Genomic DNA, 17,997 nt, shown 5'->3' with positions numbered 1-17,997 from the left:
ATTAACTTACCAAATAACACATCTCGTCCTTTAAAGAGAAGACACATTTTCGATTCTTTAAAAATATATGGTTTCTCAACAAATATACCAGTAGAAATAATGATTTTTTGGATGAGTTACGAATGAATTAACAATTTTGATTAGCTCAAAAATTAGCATGTCATAATGTTTATTAGATGTGACGGACTCAAGACTTACACCATGTATTTTTCCTTCGTTTTAAAATACATGTGTAAATTAAATACAACAAACAATGATAATAAAAGAAAGAGTCAATGACTTACTTGGTAACATGTCTCACCCTCAAGGAGAAGTCGCAGTTTCGATTCTTATCTTCGTTTTTCCCTTTTTCGTTTTAAGTTATTACGATTTAAAATACCTATTCATGATTGGACATGTGTTAAAACGAAACTTTTTCTAAAAAAACAATGACAAATGAGGAACAAAAAAATGTTTGGGCTAAACACAAACTTATAAGTAAATGTTGGGACTAAATGCAAACTGAGGAAAATGCAAAACCGACACGTCATCAGGACCTGTTGTTGACTGGTTAAGGGCCTGAAAATGAAACGTTCACTAGAATATAATGGCAAATAAAGAACAAAAAAAATAAAATTGAGGTTAAATTGAAACGGTGGTAGATAAATAATGGCTTTTAAGGTATTAACCCATACATTAATATTTCATTGATTTGATAAAAACTAGCTGTTGAAAAATCAGCTCCCAAAATAAAACGATAGAAAAAGCCTGACATTAATTAAACAAATCTCTAGAAAAATAAATTTAACCTCTCACTGTCACCATTATGTTATAAAACTTAAGGTTTTTTTTTTTTTTTTTTTTTTTTTTTTTTTTTTTTTTTTTTTTTTTTTTGACATAAATACGTGTTAAAAAAAATGTGCATGTGAGTCGACTTTAATTCAATTGATTGTTTAGTTTCTCTCTTTTAACTACAATGAATTATTAAGATCCCTGCAGGCCAAAAAACTTTTTGTATAATTATTATTAAATGATATTCAATGCATTTAGATAAGCAAAAACATATGCAAACAATCTTGCATAAAATTTATGAAATAAACAGACAATAATTATAATACAAATAATAATCTGATGATAATGAGATATTAACTAATTTTGTGTCAAAATCAACCACAAATTAAGAGGACGACGTTTATGGATAAATTATTGATAAATTGTGTCGTCTAGAAACCACGACTTCGAATATAAAGTTTGGAGTTGTTGAGGCACTTCTAAGTGTTCCTACGTAGCAAATATGGGTTCAGAACTTAAACTCCCTTTTGTGGATTTCTCAAATATTGACCAAAACACGAACTGGGATTTAACAAAATCCCAAGTCCATAGAGCCCTTGAAGAATTTGGTTGCTTCGAAACAACCTACGCCAGCATCCCACCCGAGCTCCAAACGTCCATGTTTGATTCATTAAAATTACTTTTTGATCTCCCTTTACAAACCAAAATAAAAAACAAGTCTTCAAAGCCCTTTCATGGCTACGTAGGTCAGTACCCAATGGTGCCACTCTATGAGAGCATGGGCATTGACGATGCACCTATTCTTGAGAAAGTAGAAAGCTTCGCCAACATGTTGTGGCCCAAAGGCAACACCGAATTTTGGTACCACCTAATTTAGTTATTTTGTTTACACAAACCATATATGTAAACTTTATATATATATATATATATATATATATATATATATATATATATATATATATATATATATATATATATATATATATATAAAAGAGCAGTATTTTTAACTTTACATATCATTTTATGGTCTTTTACTTACATCTTATGTTTTATTAGCAAGACTATACAAGAGTTCTCGGAGAAGCTATCCAAACTTGATCAAATGGTGAGGATGATGGTGTTGGAGAGTTTGGGATTAGAAAATTATGTGAAGGAACACATGGATTCAACAAATTATTTGCTTCGGGTCATGAAATACAAAGGACCCGAAACGAACGAGTCCAAACTAGGACTCAATTCTCATACCGATAAAAACATTGTCACGATTTTACACCAAAATCAGATCGATGGATTAGAAGTGCAAGCAAAATCCGGAGATTGGATCAAGATTCAACCTTCACCGAATTCTTTCATTGTAATGATTGGTGATTCACTCTATGTAAGTTTTTAGCGATACATATCGCAAAAGTACATGACGGATTTACACTTTCATTTTTTCCACAAGAAAAACTACAATTTTGGAAATATTGATGAACCTTTGGAGATTTATGATTGTAGGCATGGACGAATGGACGATTGCATTCACCTTATCATCGGGTGATGATGAGTGGAGACAAAGCGAGGTATTCGCTTGGGTTGTTTTCGATACCAAAGGCTGGCTATGTGGTAAAATCCCCAAAGGAGGTTGTAGATGATGAACACCCATTACTTTTCAAACCATTTGATCATGTTGAGTTCCTTCAATTTTACTACACCGAGGCTGGCCAACGAGCCCAATCTGCTCTTAAGACTTATTGTGGTGTCTAAAGTATTACATGATCTTCATCTTTGCATATCCATATTGTTGATGTATGGACTTTCATTAGTACATCTCACTTGTGTTTGTTCATGTATTATCATATTCATGTAGGTGTGTATGTGTATGTATATCAATCATGGAAGACTAGAAAAATTTCGATATACATGATAATTTACAAAAAGAATATATTTATGTTAGGGTTATTCTCCTGAAAATTCGTGAGTTGACTCACACTGCTCTAAAACATAAGCGTTATGTGATATGCAAATCCAATACATAGAACCATAATGTGGCAAACGTAAGAGCCCATTAGAGAAAAAAGATCCTAATACACCAAGAAATCTATATATCACTACTTTAACTTTAAGAAAATTACAATAAGCAACATCCAAGTAAATGTGATTCATGATAATTTATCTATCTTAAACAATATCTCTTTGAAACAATCAACACTTCAACGTCATACTACTTGACCACAACGTCAATCTATTTTAATAATCGGAAGCGGCAGAGTGGAGTATGCACTAAACTTGACAAATTTAGAAAATATTGTCATGAATCTCTAAAACATATAAGGACTGTTGTTTGTAACATTCCTATAAAAGAGATACAAAATTTTATTTTAAAGAAAACCATTAGTTCCATACATCAATGTTTCAAAATCAACCACGATACAGTATATCAAATCGTCAGAGTAAAAATGGTCATAAATGTGGAATCATGAGGTGAATGTTGTGTGATCACGTCGAGCCCTTTTGCTTTCAAACTGGAAGTACCTGAAATATTAAACCATAAAAACTATAACCACAAACTTTAGTAAGTTTATTCAAAATACCACATACCATACATATAATTGTCATGGGCTACCCCCATGGTCTTTTCCCTGGAATGCCATGGGCTACCCCCGGGGTCTTACAACCAAGTGTCGTGGGCTACCCCCATGCTCTTTCCTTGAAATGTCATGGGCTACCGATCATACCCCCGAACCGGACGGCGGAACCGTCCGGGGGGCTCGTGTGACTAACAATTGAATAATCATCACAATGAATATACATGAAACATAACACATTCATCACCAACATTACATAATACAACCAACATTGTTCATATCAAGTACATTGTATACATAAATTTTAATTGTTCAAAGTACGATAAGTGATATTACATAAACAAAACCAAACACACTCGCATATCTTTCAGCTTAACGATTACCTGAGAATACAAGTTATTTTGAAAATGGTCAACATATATAATGTTGGTGAGGTCATAAGTATGTTTGAGTAAAAGTTTTTGTATCTTTAGTAAAAACCCAGAAAATCCGATATTTTCTGTAAATTGTCTGAAAATGATGTGTGAATTTCATAACTATAACTTGTATAAAAGTAGTTTAGATTCATTATACTTTTGAATAACTGATAAGTATATATGAATAATTTCCCGAGAAAATCCGATATTTTCCGTTTTATAGCAATGTTTAGATTCTTGTATCATTAAATAAGATTTTTGTATTGACACCCTCAAAGAGTTTATCTTTAAAAGGTTTAACTTTTGGTATCGAATCCCTAAATGAGCCGTTATAATCATGCATGATAATGACTAGGTCTCCCGTCTTGGTGTTTTTCCAAATGTCGGTCTTGATAAGGATGTTGTTGCACTAGACTGGCCTAGTCTACCTGTAGCGAACAACTAAGGCGTGGGGGTCACCCCGTATAGATCTATACACAAACTCCTGCTTTCCACCCAGTAAACTTTGGTTATAACTACAGGCTACGTTTGTACACTCAGTGGTCCCAACCGACATGTCTCACTAGATTCTCAATTCCTTTTTCATACCATGTTTAATGTTCACATATATGTTGTAGGTTAGGATTCAAAAGGTACATTTTTATATAAGTATAAGACGTTAAGTGATTACACAATGGTATAGTTTTGATCACAAGCACATGAATTCCATTCCAAACCCAATTAGCATGTAAATGGACCACGAAGGCCCAATAACATGTAAAAAGGTAACTTGTAACAGCCCGGAATTCCAAATATTGATATAATTATGATTTTGGGGGTGTTTTAAGAGGGGACTCGGCGAGTTGGAGCCTAGACTCGCCGAGTAGGATCGCAGACCGGGTCGCGGGTTCGCGACTGGACTCGACGAGTCCAGATATGGACTCGGCGAGTCTGCGCTGTTTAGCAAAAACCCTAACCGTTCAGGTTTGGGAAGTATAAGAGGCACTTATTTGCCGTCATTGTCCGTCTTTTAGTCGATTGAGAAGAACCCTAAGCGGCTGTGGACATCTAGAGCAAGATTGAAGGCCATTGGTGACTTGAAGAAGTTGTTGTGCAAGGAGGAGAAGAGTCTTGGCTAAAGGAACTGCAAGGGATTCGAGTTCTGAGGTTTGGGGACACAGAGAGTGTGTTATTCAGGTAATATTTCGGATCATTTCTGTTATATTGATGTGTGCATGGATCTAGGGTTTATGGAACCCATTTGGTGATTAGATGGATTATTACTTTGTTACCCAAACGAATATAACCCTGTATTAGGACCTTTAGAGGTCCAGAAGGTCCCATGCTTGGGTATTTCGGACCCATCCTTATCCCAGGATGCGGTTTGAGCGGTTGCATGGCATGGACTCGCCGAGTTCGATGAACAGACTCGGCGAGTAGCTTGAAGATTTACTGGGACTCATCGAGTTGTTCTTCAGACTCGGCGAGTTGAGTCGGGGTGGCCCCGCGATTCTTCCAGGAGGAACTCGTCGAGTAAAAAGGGGATACTCGACGTGTAGAAAGGGAATCTTAAGGAATCGGTGAGTCAAGGGCGAGTGGACTCAGAGTCGTTGAACTCGGCAAGTCTTGGGGTGACTCGGCGAGTTAGGTCGCGAGTTAAGCGAAGTTCTGAGTATGGGGACTCGGCGAGTCATAGGGTTGACTCGGCGAGTAGGGTCAGTCAGGGGTTGACTTTGACCTTGTCTTTGACCAAGGATTGACCGGTGGTTCCAGGGGTATTTTGGTAATTGTTGTTTATTGTTTGAATTCAGTGCATAGGTGGCTATCCAGAGGTGGAGATCGTATCAGTGATCGGAGCAGCTTGAGCTAATTGTTCAGTCGGCAGTTTCGAGGTGAGTTATCCTCACTATATCGTTAGGGTTTATGGCACCAAGGCCGACCCTTTTTACCGGATGGAAATCCGGGTAGTTGTCATTATATGTTACAGGCCGGAAGGCATTACTATGTGGACCGGAAGGTCATGGCCTGGAAAGGCGTATGTATGCAATTAGTATGTTGACTGGTTCATAGGGTAATGTTATGATAGTGACCGGCTAGACCGGTATCTTGTTAGAGTAATGCTATGATATGTGATCTGTTGATCGATTGTTGTCTATGAACTGCTATATGATTGCTTGATATGTTATATGTGCATTCTATGCTTATGGGCCGGAAGGCAATATGTTATGGGCCGGAAGGCGATTATGTTGTGTGATGGACCGGAAGGTCAGCGTGGGTAGGACCGGAAGGTTTACCCAGCAGGGACGGAAGTCCCCTGAGACACATGGACCGGAAGGTCAGGGCCTGGAAAGGCGTATATGTGGTTGGTATTCTGGGGGTATCTCACTAAGCTTTCGGGCTTACAGTTGTGATTTTATGTTTCAGGTTCTCAAGAGTCTGTGGCAAGGCAAAGGCGTGATCGTACTGTTCCTCGTGTTGGTGTTTTATGATATGAACCTGGGAAATTACTCTGTTAAATAATGTATTGAAAACCTTTTTGTAACCATGTTAATAAAATGGGTGATTTTGAAAAGTTTTAATTGTTTTGAAATTTTGGATGTTACAAGTTGGTATCAGAGCCTTGGTTTGAGTGAATTGGGGAAACATTCGTGTGACTCCAGTCTCAAATCGAGGAGGATTTTAAAAAGAGAAATTAAAATGGTTTTCAAATTTGGTAAAAGGAGGACGCGGAGGTACGATCAGCCGGAGCCAGTAAGTAACCCCAAGATACCATACATGATATTTGTTTTATTGAGCTTGATAGAACAACATGCTAGAGTTAGGCTAGGGATCTTCAGGAATTCATGATAATGTTGCCTGATATGTGATGCCTGTAGCCTAGGGTCCCCTATGGGATGTTCTCAGTGTTCCTCTAGAGGTGAGGGTTGATAGTTGTTATGCATGTTCCCTAGAGTATTGTGGTAGTACTTCATACAAATATGGGTAGGTGTGGAAGGTAGTATGGGCCCGTACTACTGAAAGCACAGGACCCATACGCGTATCAGGGAAACCATGGTCTCTAGGGTAGGGTTGCGAGAGTTGATCCCAGGATTTTGGGAAGTGTCTGAGATTGGTAGGGTGTCTTCGGTATGGAGATTTCGAGGCATGATGATAGTGGATCCGGATCAGGATCGGGTGCTGGAGAGCGAGTTCCGGGTGGATCGGTGCTGTCGGAGGTTATTGATCGGACGAGCACGAGTGAGCAGGATGCGAGGATTCGTGAGATCCTGCGTGATGGGGTTGCTGTATTGTCCCGGGCTGAGTTGCCGGAGTTGTTTGGGTCGATCAAGACCGCCATGATTGAGTATTTCGATGAGCGATATGCGGCTCTCGCAGAGACGGATGCCGCGGTGGCTACAGCGGCTGTAGCAGCGGCAAGGGGAGGAGCTAGTCGGGGTTTCCAGTATCGGGACTTCTATTATACGAAGCCTCCCACATTCGATGGAGTTCAGGACCCGATTGTTGCTATGAGATGGTTATCAGACTTGGATGGGTGATTCTCCACGAGTTTATGTCCTGCTGATCAGAGGGTGAGGTGTGCTCTGAACCTGTTGAGGCTAGGAGCGAAGGATTGGTGGAGATTGACTACGAGGTCATTTTCCGATGCGCAGAGGACTGCGGTTTCATGGGATCAATTCAGAGAGACGTTCAGTACTCGCTATGTTCTGCGAGATGAGAGGGAGAGATTTTCTCGGGAGTTCCTTGAGCTGAAGCAGGATTCGGAGTCGGTGACTAAGATCACCAGGATGTTTATTGAGAGGGCGATGTTTTGCCCTGAGTTCGCTTCGGAGCAGGCTCAGATGTCCTGATATCTGAGTATGCTCAAGAGGGATATCAGACAGTCCGTGTCTGCGCAGAAGTGTGAGACATTGTTGGAGTTGCAGGAGGCCGCCATGTGGCGTGAGTTAGAGGTTGAGTTGCAGTTGCGTGAGCTGAGGCAGGCCCCGATGCAGTCGCAGTCGGCGCCGAAACGGTTCAGGACCGTAGATGTTAGAATGGAGGATTAGAGCGACCACACTTGTGGGAAGTGTGGGAGGGGTCACACCGGAGTTGCTGGTCCGGTGGTGCATGCCGCAAGTGCGGAAAAGAGGGGCACTATGCGCGGGATTGTCGGCAGTCAGTGCCGATTCGGGATTTGAGGATTTGTCATCATTGTCGGCAGGTTGGACATTTGAGGGTCAACTGTCCACAGCTTTCTGCAGGACCGGTGCAGGCTCTAGCACCGGCCACCTTGAGGAGTTCAGGAGGAGAACAGGATGGAGCGGAGCCCCAAGGGCTCAGAGTCGTGCTTATCGGCTTGCGGCAGAGGGAGACGGAGCAGTGCCGGAGGCAGCTGCGGGTATGATGCTTTCTTGATGTCTTGATTGTCTTGCATTGATTGTGGCGTATTGTTTGTGCTGGTACCTTGTGTGGATTTCGATGCGGTATTCGTTGTTTCGCGGGTTTGGCATGGTTATGGATTGGTGCTTCAGGTTTTCGCTTTGGCATTCGTTGTTCCCTGATGGTTTGGTATGGTTATAGTTTGGTGTTTTGGTGCCGGTAGCCTTGTGCGGTTTTCGATGCGGTATTCATCCTTTGGCAGGTTGTGGGTTTGGTTACGGGTTATTGTTGGGAATTCCGTTGGTTATCGTTCGTGAGGGTTGCTAGTGGAGATGCGGCACTGGGTTGAATGTCAGGTAGCATCTGCAGTCGTAGAGTGGATAATTGAAAGACCGGATTGATCAGGGAGGAGATGTGTTTTGCTGAGGGTTGCTTATGCTTGAGGGAAGCAGTCAGTGTGTAAATGTTCTCTTTGTGCAAGGTTGTTCTGAAAGGTCGTTAATGATGATCGGTGGCAGTTAGTCAGTGCTCTAGTGGGGGAGAATTGGAGAATTCTCCGGGAGATCGATGAGTATGTGAGGGTGCTTAGCTGTTGGGATTCAGCAGTGTTGGTCAGCGCAGAGTATAGGCCGACGAGAGCGAGTGTCGGGTATGCGGGGCGGGATACAGACCTAGGGCATTTGATTGTGGAGGCCTGAGAGAAGGCCGGGATCAAGCTTGAGTAAGTAACCGGGGTTATGCGATCAGAGTATTGGTACGTTTGAGGTACGTGATGGGTTGTACTGCATTAATCCCACGGGATTAAGTTGTGCATGTTTCTAGAGCTGGAACCGAAAGGTTCCCAGAGTTAGAACCTGAGGGTTCGCAGAGTTTGGGTGTACGGACCCACAGAGATATAGCCTCGAGTGGCTAGTATGTGTATGAGAGTCGGTCCAGTCATGCTGGAGACTCTGTTGGTATTGCTGGATCAGTTTGAGATTGCGGATCGTGTATGTTGCAGTGTGATTGCATTGGAAGGTCTGGCCCCGGGTTAGTGATCTTGTTTAGCTGAGGCAGTGATTTTGATGAGTGGAGAGAGTGCATGGGATTGAGAGCCCCTGCAATGAGAACCAGAGTATGTGAATAGCGGTTACGCAAAAAGGGTGGTGTCGCTTGGGGAAAGCACCGTAGCACCGGTTGGAGTGGCATTATGGCCAAAAAGGGTCCCTTGGAAGGAAAAGAGAAAGGTGTGTAACTCCGAAGGGGAGTGCAAGTTCACGAGAATGAAAGCTGCAGAGCAGAGTTATGGTTAGACTATTTTGAGTATGCCTTCAAGCATCGTGTTCGTGGCAGTGAAGTAGGAACCCATCCGGGTTGGGATGACTGTCGAGACTCAGAAGGGGTGCAGGGGGAGAGAGAATCTTGAATTCTCAGCGTGTTTCTGATCAGAGTGTAGGATGGATGTAGTGGTTCATCGTGGGAGATGTTCGAGGATATCATCAGTGTATCGGGTCTTCCAACCTGCGGGTGTTGGGGCTAGTTCAGCATGTGTATGTGATGGCAAGAGGAGAACTTGTGAGAGTTGCTCTGAGATTGAGAATGGATCTCTCAGTCGGTCCGAAGTGGACAAAGTGGGCTTTGGATCGGGGATCCGGTGGTTCATGGTTTCCTAACCCTTATGGGTCGAATGATCGTTGGGATTTAGAGCAGAGTTGCATCTTGGGTAATTTTCGGTTGCAGAGAGTGATGAGCAGTACAGAGATCGGGCTACAGTCGACAGAGCAGATTCAGCAGATGAGACAGAGGTTATTGATCACCCAGAGCCGACAGGAAAGTTATGCAGACAGACGCCGGTCCGAGCTTGAGTTTCAGGTCGGTGACTTCGTACTCCTGAAGGCCTCTCCTTGGAGAGGAGTGATTCGATTCAAGAAGAGGGGCAAGTTGGGGCCCCGGTATATTGGGCCTTTTCATGTGATTGCGGGGGTAGGCCGGAGGGTCTACCGGTTGGAGTTGCCCACGGATTGAGACAGATCCACGACACCTTTCATGTGTCGCAATTGAGGAAGTGCTTAGCCGATGAGTCGGCAGTGGTTCCATTAGAAGACATTCAGGTGGATGCGAGCCTGAATTATGCCGAGAAGCCAGTGGTAATCAGAGAACGGAAGATCGAGGTTCTGAGGAATAAGGAGATACCTCTGGTGTTAGTTCAGTGGCAGCACCGGAGGGGATCGGAAATGAACTGTGATCTGGAACGTGATATGTGGGAGCAGCATCCGGGGCTATTTTCAGAGTGAGACTTCGAGGGCGAAGTCTAGTTTTAGTGGGGGAGAGTTGTAACAGCCCGGAATTCCAAATATTGATATAATTATGATTTTGGGGGTGTTTTAAGAGGGGACTCGGCGAGTTGGAGCCTAGACTCGCCGAGTAGGATCGCAGACCGGGTCGCGGGTTCGCGACTGGACTCGACGAGTCCAGATATGGACTCGGCAAGTCTGCGCTGTTTAGCGAAAACCCTAACCGTTCAGGTTTGGGACGTATAAGAGGCACTTATTTGCCGTCATTGTCCGTCTTTTAGTCGTTTGAGAAGAACCCTAAGCGGCTGTGGACATCTAGAGCAAGATTGAAGGCCATTGGTGACTTGAAGAAGTTGTTGTGCAAGGAGGAGAAGAGTCTTGGCTAAAGGAACTGCAAGGGATTCGAGTTCTGAGGTTTGGGGACACAGAGAGTGTGTTATTCAGGTAATATTTCGGATCATTTCTGTTATATTGATGTGTGCATGGATCTAGGGTTTATGGAACCCATTTGGTGATTAGATGGATTATTACTTTGTTACCCAAACGAATATAACCCTGTATTAGGACTTTTAGAGGTCCAAAAGGTCCCATGCTTGGGTACTTCGGAACCATCCTTATCCCAGGATGCGGTTTGAGCGGTTGCATGGCATGGACTCGCCGAGTTCGATGAACAGACTCGGCGAGTAGCTTGAAGATTTACTGGGACTCGTCGAGTTGTTCTTCAGACTCGGCGAGTTGAGTCGGGGTGGCCCCGCGATTCTTCCAGGAGGAACTCGTCGAGTAAAAAGGGGATACTCGACGTGTAGAAAGGGAATCTTAAGGAATCGGTGAGTCAAGGGCGAGTGGACTCAGAGTCGTTGAACTCGGCGAGTCTTGGGGTGACTCGGCGAGTTAGGTCGCGAGTTAAGCGAAGTTCTGAGTATGGGGACTCGGCGAGTCATAGGGTTGACTCGGCGAGTAGGGTCAGTCAGGGGTTGACTTTGACCTTGTCTTTGACCAAGGATTGACCGGTGGTTCCAGGGGTATTATGGTAATTGTTGTTTATTGTTTGAATTCAGTGCATAGGTGGCTATCCAGAGGTGGAGATCGTATCAGTGATCGGAGCAGCTTGAGCTAATTGTTCAGTCGGCAGTTTCGAGGTGAGTTATCCTCACTATATCGTTAGGGTTTATGGCACCAAGGCCGACCCTTTTTACCGGATGGAAATCCGGGTAGTTGTCATTATATGTTACAGGCCGGAAGGCATTACTATGTGGACCGGAAGGTCATGGCCTGGAAAGGCGTATGTATGCAATTAGTATGTTGACTGGTTCATAGGGTAATGTTATGATAGTGACCGGCTAGACCGGTATCTTGTTAGAGTAATGCTATGATATGTGATCTGTTGATCGATTGTTGTCTATGAACTGCTATATGATTGCTTGATATGTTATATGTGCATTCTATGCTTATGGGCCGGAAGGCAATATGTTATGGGCCGGAAGGCGATTATGTTGTGTGATGGACCGGAAGGTCGGCGTGGGTAGGACCGGAAGGTTTACCCAGCAGGGACGGAAGTCCCCTGAGACACATGGACCGGAAGGTCAGGGCCTGGAAAGGCGTATATGTGGTTGGTATTCTGGGGGTATCTCACTAAGCTTTCGGGCTTATAGTTGTGATTTTATGTTTCAGGTTCTCAAGAGTCTGTGGCAAGGCAAAGGCGTGATCGTACTGTTCCTCGCGTTGGTGTTTTATGATATGAACCTGGGAAATTACTCTGTTAAATAATGTATTGAAAACCTTTTTGTAACCATGTTAATAAAATGGGTGATTTTGAAAAGTTTTAATTGTTTTGAAATTTTGGATGTTACATAACTTGGGCCCAATAGACATGTATATGGGCCATAAAAGCCCAATAAACATATAGTCCATAAATCAGGCTCTAATTATTATGTAAGTGGGTCGCAAGGCCCACTAAACATGTCATGGAACACATTGGGTTCAACATACACTTAGTTGGGCCCCTTGGGTGCAACGGCTAGGTATCGTGAATATTAAGCCCAATAATTGATTATCGACATAGTTTGTTCGTTCGTTTTTGTTTCGTGGTTTGTTTTAGCTAAGGGTTTACTAGATTGTCGATAAGAGTTTTCTTTTTGAAAAAAATGACATTTTTACCCAATAATCCTCAAACTTTTAGTTAAGGCCCAAAGTTTTGTAAAAATGACATTTTAGTCCATAAGTTATAAAAAGTTGCAGTTTTGTCCCAAATGTCTAAAAACTTATGGTTTTAGCCCCAAAAGTTATATTTTCACATTTAGGAACATGTTTTGTAGAAAAGTGCATTTTTAACCCTTTGTTTGTAAAATTTTACATTTTCGGCCCAATTTTGGAAAGTTTTACATTTTTGGTCCATTTTGAAAATAAATGTTATTTTCACCTCAAAATTTGGTTTATTTACATTTATGAATCCAAATTTGTTCAAATAACATTTTTGAAAACTTAAAACTTCATGTTTTTTGCAAATTGGGCCCTAAGGTCGAGAGGCCCAAAAGTTTGGCCCATTAAGCTTAAATTTGCCTTTTTGACCCTTGTAAAAGTATGTTTAGCATAAAAATATCTTTTTATACATATAGGACCTGTTTGGCCACTTTTAAAACAGAATTTTCGTTTTTTACCCTTATCTTTTGTTTTGTTGACAATTTTGACCTTTAACAAGATTTTTGTTGAATTCTTTTGTATCTTAAACATGTGTTTTTCTTTGGCTTGGTAATATGATATGTATAATGTAATAGTTCATAGATCCTTTCTAAATAATACTTGAATTTTGAGATTTGCTAAGATCTAACCCATTATTACCAAATAAAACAACTATTCACTCAAAACATGCATATAACACATAGATCTACACATTTTACTTATATTCTCCCCCAAAAATCTTATGAAAACCGAAAACAAGGGGGTATGAACTAACATTTGCTTTGATGTTTCAGTTTTGAAGAAGAAATGAAGAAGATTTTGGTCCTAGCAAGCTTTCTTGAGTGGATTTCGAGCTTAAGAAGTTCTAGGAAGCAAAATCACCAAAACTTTGCTTAAAAGAGTGATCTAACAAGAGAATGGAATTATAAAACTTGGAGGTGTAAAGACTTACCAAGAAATGATGATTATCTTGTGAAAACCTATTGAAACACAAGCAAAAGTCTTGAGAATTTTGGATGCAGAAGATGAATGAGTGTTGAGAGAATTGGAGAGAGTTTGGTGTAATGTGTGTGTGTGTGTGTTTGTGGCTCTCGGTCGAGAGTAGAAGAGGAGAGGAGAGGGGAGAGAGAGAGTGGTGAATGACTAGCTTGGATACATGGAGGATTTTGCATGGATGTACAACGGACAAATAGAGGTGGCACTCCAAAGTCAACCCTTCCCCTTAATTCTTTTTTTTTTTAATACATGGGCTGAGATTTTAGGCCAAGGAGAAATGGTGGTGTAGCTTTAGCCCATTAACTTTGGTTTGGATATTTAGGTCCTAAACATAAACATTTTCGGCCCATTGGGATATTGGAAGCATTTAAGGCCCAATTAGAATAAAAGATTGGTTTATGGCTCACTAATGGTTAAATGGATTAGTTACAGCCTAATTAGGCCCATTAGGTTTAAAATGAATAATTTTAGGCCCAAATGGTCCAAAATGTTTTAGGTATTTGAATTGGGTCCAATTAGGATCCATTTAGGGCTTCTAAGTCCAATAAAGCTGAATTGGGTGCTTATTGGTCCATTAGGCCCAATAAGGAACTCCTAGTCCAATATGGACTTAAACCGGGATTCTTAGGGTTTTTAGTCTCTTTTTTGGACGTCATTGATGAATCTAAAGAGCTTAGTGGGAGGTTTACTTAGAGTATAAGATTTACAATAGTTGAATGGTTACATAGGAATAGAATTTCGTAGCTAAAATGCTAGTTGTAACATCATCCCCCCGTTAGAGGGAATTTCGTCCCGAAACTCTTTTGAAACTAGGATTACGAAGGAAAGAATAAGTGAGGGTACTTTTGCTTTATCTGGTCTTCACGTTCCCATGTGAATTCCGGTCCTCGCTTTGCGCTCCATCGAACCTTCACGATCGGGATGCGACTTTTTTTTGTACGCTTCACCTTCCTATCCATAATCTCGACTGGTTCTTCGAAGAATAGGAGATTATCGTTTAACTCAATCTCTTCCAAAGGGATGACAAGGATTTTGTCTGATAGACACTTTTCCAGGTTTGAGACGTCGAACACTGGGTGCACGTTGCTGAGCTCGGCGGGTAGTTGTAGTCTGTAAACCACTAGACCAATCCGGGCAAGAATTTCGAATGGTCCAATGTACCACGGGTTCAGTTTTCCTCTTTTCCCAAAGCAAATCATCCCCTCCCATGGAGATACCTTTAATAGCACGCGATCTTCGACTTGAAATTCTAGTGGCTTTTGCTGCTTGACAGCATAGCTCTTCTATCGGTCTCGCAATGCTTGAAGTCGAGCTTTGATTTGGACTATCTTCTCAGTTCTTTCAAGAATGATTTCGGGTCTTGTAAGAGCACTGGCTGGCGATTGCCTTTTGCTAGCTGAGTGTCACCCACCTCGGCCCAACATAGGGTCGATCTACATTTACGACCATAAAGAGCCTCGAAGAGAGCAACCTTGATGCTCGTATGGTAACTATTGTTATAAGAGAATTCGATCAAAGGCAAGTGGGCATCCATGATTTGCCAAAATTAATCACATAAGCTCGGAGCATGTCCTCGAGTGTCTGAATGGTATGCTCACTCTGACCATCCGTCTGTGGGTGGTAGGCAATGCTCATATCTAGTTGTGGTCCCATTGCTCTCTGAAGAGATTGCTAGTACCTTGAAGTGAATCTGCTATCTCGATCCGAGATAATAGATACAGGCACTCTATGGATTCTCACAACCTCCTTGAGATAGATTCGGGTAAGATTTTCCATCTTGTAGGATTCTTTTATTGGCAGGAAATGAGCGGATTTTGTTAATCTATCAACAATTACCCAGATAGCATTCAATCCGTCCGTTGTCTTCGGCAGTTTAGTCACGAAGTCCATAGTAATCCTCTCCCATTTCCACTCGGGTATCACTGGTTGTTGCAGTAGTCCTAAGGGCTTTTGGTATTCCAATTTCACCTTGGCGCAAGTAAGACACTTGCCCACGAAAGTGGCTATCTCTGCCTTCATATTAGGCCACCAATATTGCGTCTTGATATCCAAATACATTTTGCCTGACCCTGGATGAATAGAATATTACGTCTTGTGGGCTTTGTGCATGACTGTCTCTCTGAATCCCCCAATTTTGGGAACCCAGATTCGATTCATGAAGTAGTAGGTTCTGTCGTCTTTGACTTCGAGCTCCTTCTCCATTCCTCGTAGCGATTCACTGGCGACATTTTCTGGCTTCAATGCTTCCAATTGGGCTTCCCTGATTTGTGAGGCTAGATGATATTGGATGGTGATTGAAAGGGTCTTTACATGATGACTTGAATACTCCTTTCGGCTCAGGGCATTTGCTACTGCGTTAGCCTTGCCTGGATGGTCTTTGATTTCACACTCATAACCATTTAATAGTTCAACCCATCTCCGTTGCCTCATGTTCAGTTCCTTTTGATTTAGAATGTGTTGGAGGCTCTTGTGGTCTATAAAGATGGTGCACTTGGTACCATATAGGTAGTACCTCCAAATTTTTAAGGCGAAGACCACCGCCCCCAGTTCGAGATCATGCGTGGTGTAATTTACCTGATGCGTTTTCAGTTGTCTGGATGCGTAAGCAATTACCTTCCCATGTTGCATAAGGACGCACCTAAACCCTAATTCGAAGCATCAAAGTAAACTATGGAGTCCTTGGTTCCCTCTGGTAAGGATAGCATTGGAGCACTACAGAGGGCTCGCTTTAAGGTTTGGAAGGCAATTTATTGCTTCTTGGTCCAGCTGACAGGTACGTCTTTCTGTGTCAATGTGGTGAGGGGTTTGGCTATCTTAGAGAAGTTCTGAATGAATCTTCAATAGTAGCCTGCGAGGCCTAAGAATTGACGAATTTCCGTTAGTGTTGCAGGAGTTGCCCAACTTTCGATTGGTTTGATCTTGGTGGGGTACACGTGTATTCCTTCTTGACTGACTACATGGCGCAGAAAGTTTACACTGCGGAGCCAGAATTCGCACTTGGAGAGTTTCGCGTACAACTTTTCAGCCCGTAGGGTTTCTAAAATCTGTCGAAGGTGTTGCCTATGATCTTCTTCACTTCGAGAGTATACGAGAATATCGTCGATGAAAACGATTACAAATTTATCAAGGAATGGGCGGTAGACTCGATTCATGAGGTCCATAAATGCAGCGGGGGCATTTTGTCACACCCCGAAAACCAAAGGCAGAAACATTTCCGGGGTTGACTCCACGTTGAGTATCAAATCCAATGCACATAGTAAGTAAAGTAAAACAACCATTACATTACATATTGAAAAGTTTTACATTTGTTTCAAAAGCAAAGTTATACAGTTGTGATACATAGTATATAATAACAAAACGAACTGGTCTTCTGCGCACTCCAACCTGGAACAAAATGATCTTCGGGTACCTATTCTAACGCTGACCTAAGAACACAAGCGGTTTGAAAATCAGCATAACGCTGGTGAGTTCATAAGCGGTTTTTGTTTTGTGCAAATGTTCGAGTTTCCTTTCTGTTTCTGAAAATGCTACACACACCAAGAAAATCCCATATTTTCTTAAAAAGGTTGGTTTTTGTTCTCAACATGTAAAGTAAAGTTGTACACTGAAAACACGTTTACTCTTGTGAAAATGTACAGTTATGTTATCTGGTTTGTTATACTGTTCTAGTTACGTACCAATGTATCCCCAGGAAAGTCCCATACTTTCCTGATTGTGTTTTACCAATTGTAAAAGATGTAAAGTTATCCAGTTTATTACACTTTTCTAGTTATGTAAACGTTCCCCAGGAAAGCCCCATGCTTTCCTGAATGTTGGTTATCAATGTAAAAGATGTATTCTGTAAAACGTGGTTATGTTCAATGTTTCCCCAGGAAAGTCCCATACTTTCCTGAATAATGGTTACCAATGAGAAAGATTTATACTGAAACCTGATTATCTTGTGAAATGTGTTAAGTTATTCATTATTACTATTAAGTAAATCTCTTTTATCCTAATTACGAGTTCCATAACCATACGATAGACTAGATATGGCAATAAGTAGTCCACATCACCTTATGACTTTCGTCACCCTTGAACCATTTCGGTTCGGCTGTAGCTAGCAGCCAGGTGTGGGGTAGTCAGCCCCGTATAGATCTATACACTTAAGTCATGCTCTCTAATACCAGAGATTCTGGTTACGGGTGCAGTCCCCCACTCGCATATCTCTATGGAGTGTTCACCGAGGACATGTCTCCAATCATACAGGACTAACAAATTTACTAGTAATAATATGATAATCCTCCACTTGCGTATCTATGTGGAGTGTTACCGAGGATATACAGTATACAAGTTTTATGTTTCAAAAGTTATAATGTCATGCTTTTAACTGATAAAATGTGGAAACCATTTGTGAAATATATAAAACATAACAGTTTATAAGCCCATTTCACAAATAATATGTTTACGTGATCTGCATGT

At 41.7% G+C, this 17,997-nt stretch overlaps 1 protein-coding gene across 1 annotated transcript; it reads left to right on the top strand.

The window, feature by feature from the left end:
* Positions 1-1,248: 1,248 nt before the first annotated feature.
* LOC111910123 (probable 2-oxoglutarate-dependent dioxygenase AOP1.2) lies at positions 1,249-2,712 on the top strand. Its single transcript, XM_023905908.3, has 3 exons — positions 1,249-1,632; positions 1,828-2,149; positions 2,269-2,712. Exons 1-3 carry the CDS (start codon positions 1,274-1,276, stop codon positions 2,515-2,517), a joined length of 930 nt encoding a protein of 309 aa, XP_023761676.1. The 5' UTR covers positions 1,249-1,273; the 3' UTR covers positions 2,518-2,712.
* The last annotated feature ends 15,285 nt before the right edge of the window (positions 2,713-17,997 follow it).

This window comes from Lactuca sativa, chromosome 5 (genome assembly GCF_002870075.4).
Source record: "Lactuca sativa cultivar Salinas chromosome 5, Lsat_Salinas_v11, whole genome shotgun sequence".
Classification (NCBI taxonomy): domain Eukaryota; kingdom Viridiplantae; phylum Streptophyta; class Magnoliopsida; order Asterales; family Asteraceae; genus Lactuca; species Lactuca sativa.
This window is presented reverse-complemented; position numbering and strand designations above follow the sequence as displayed.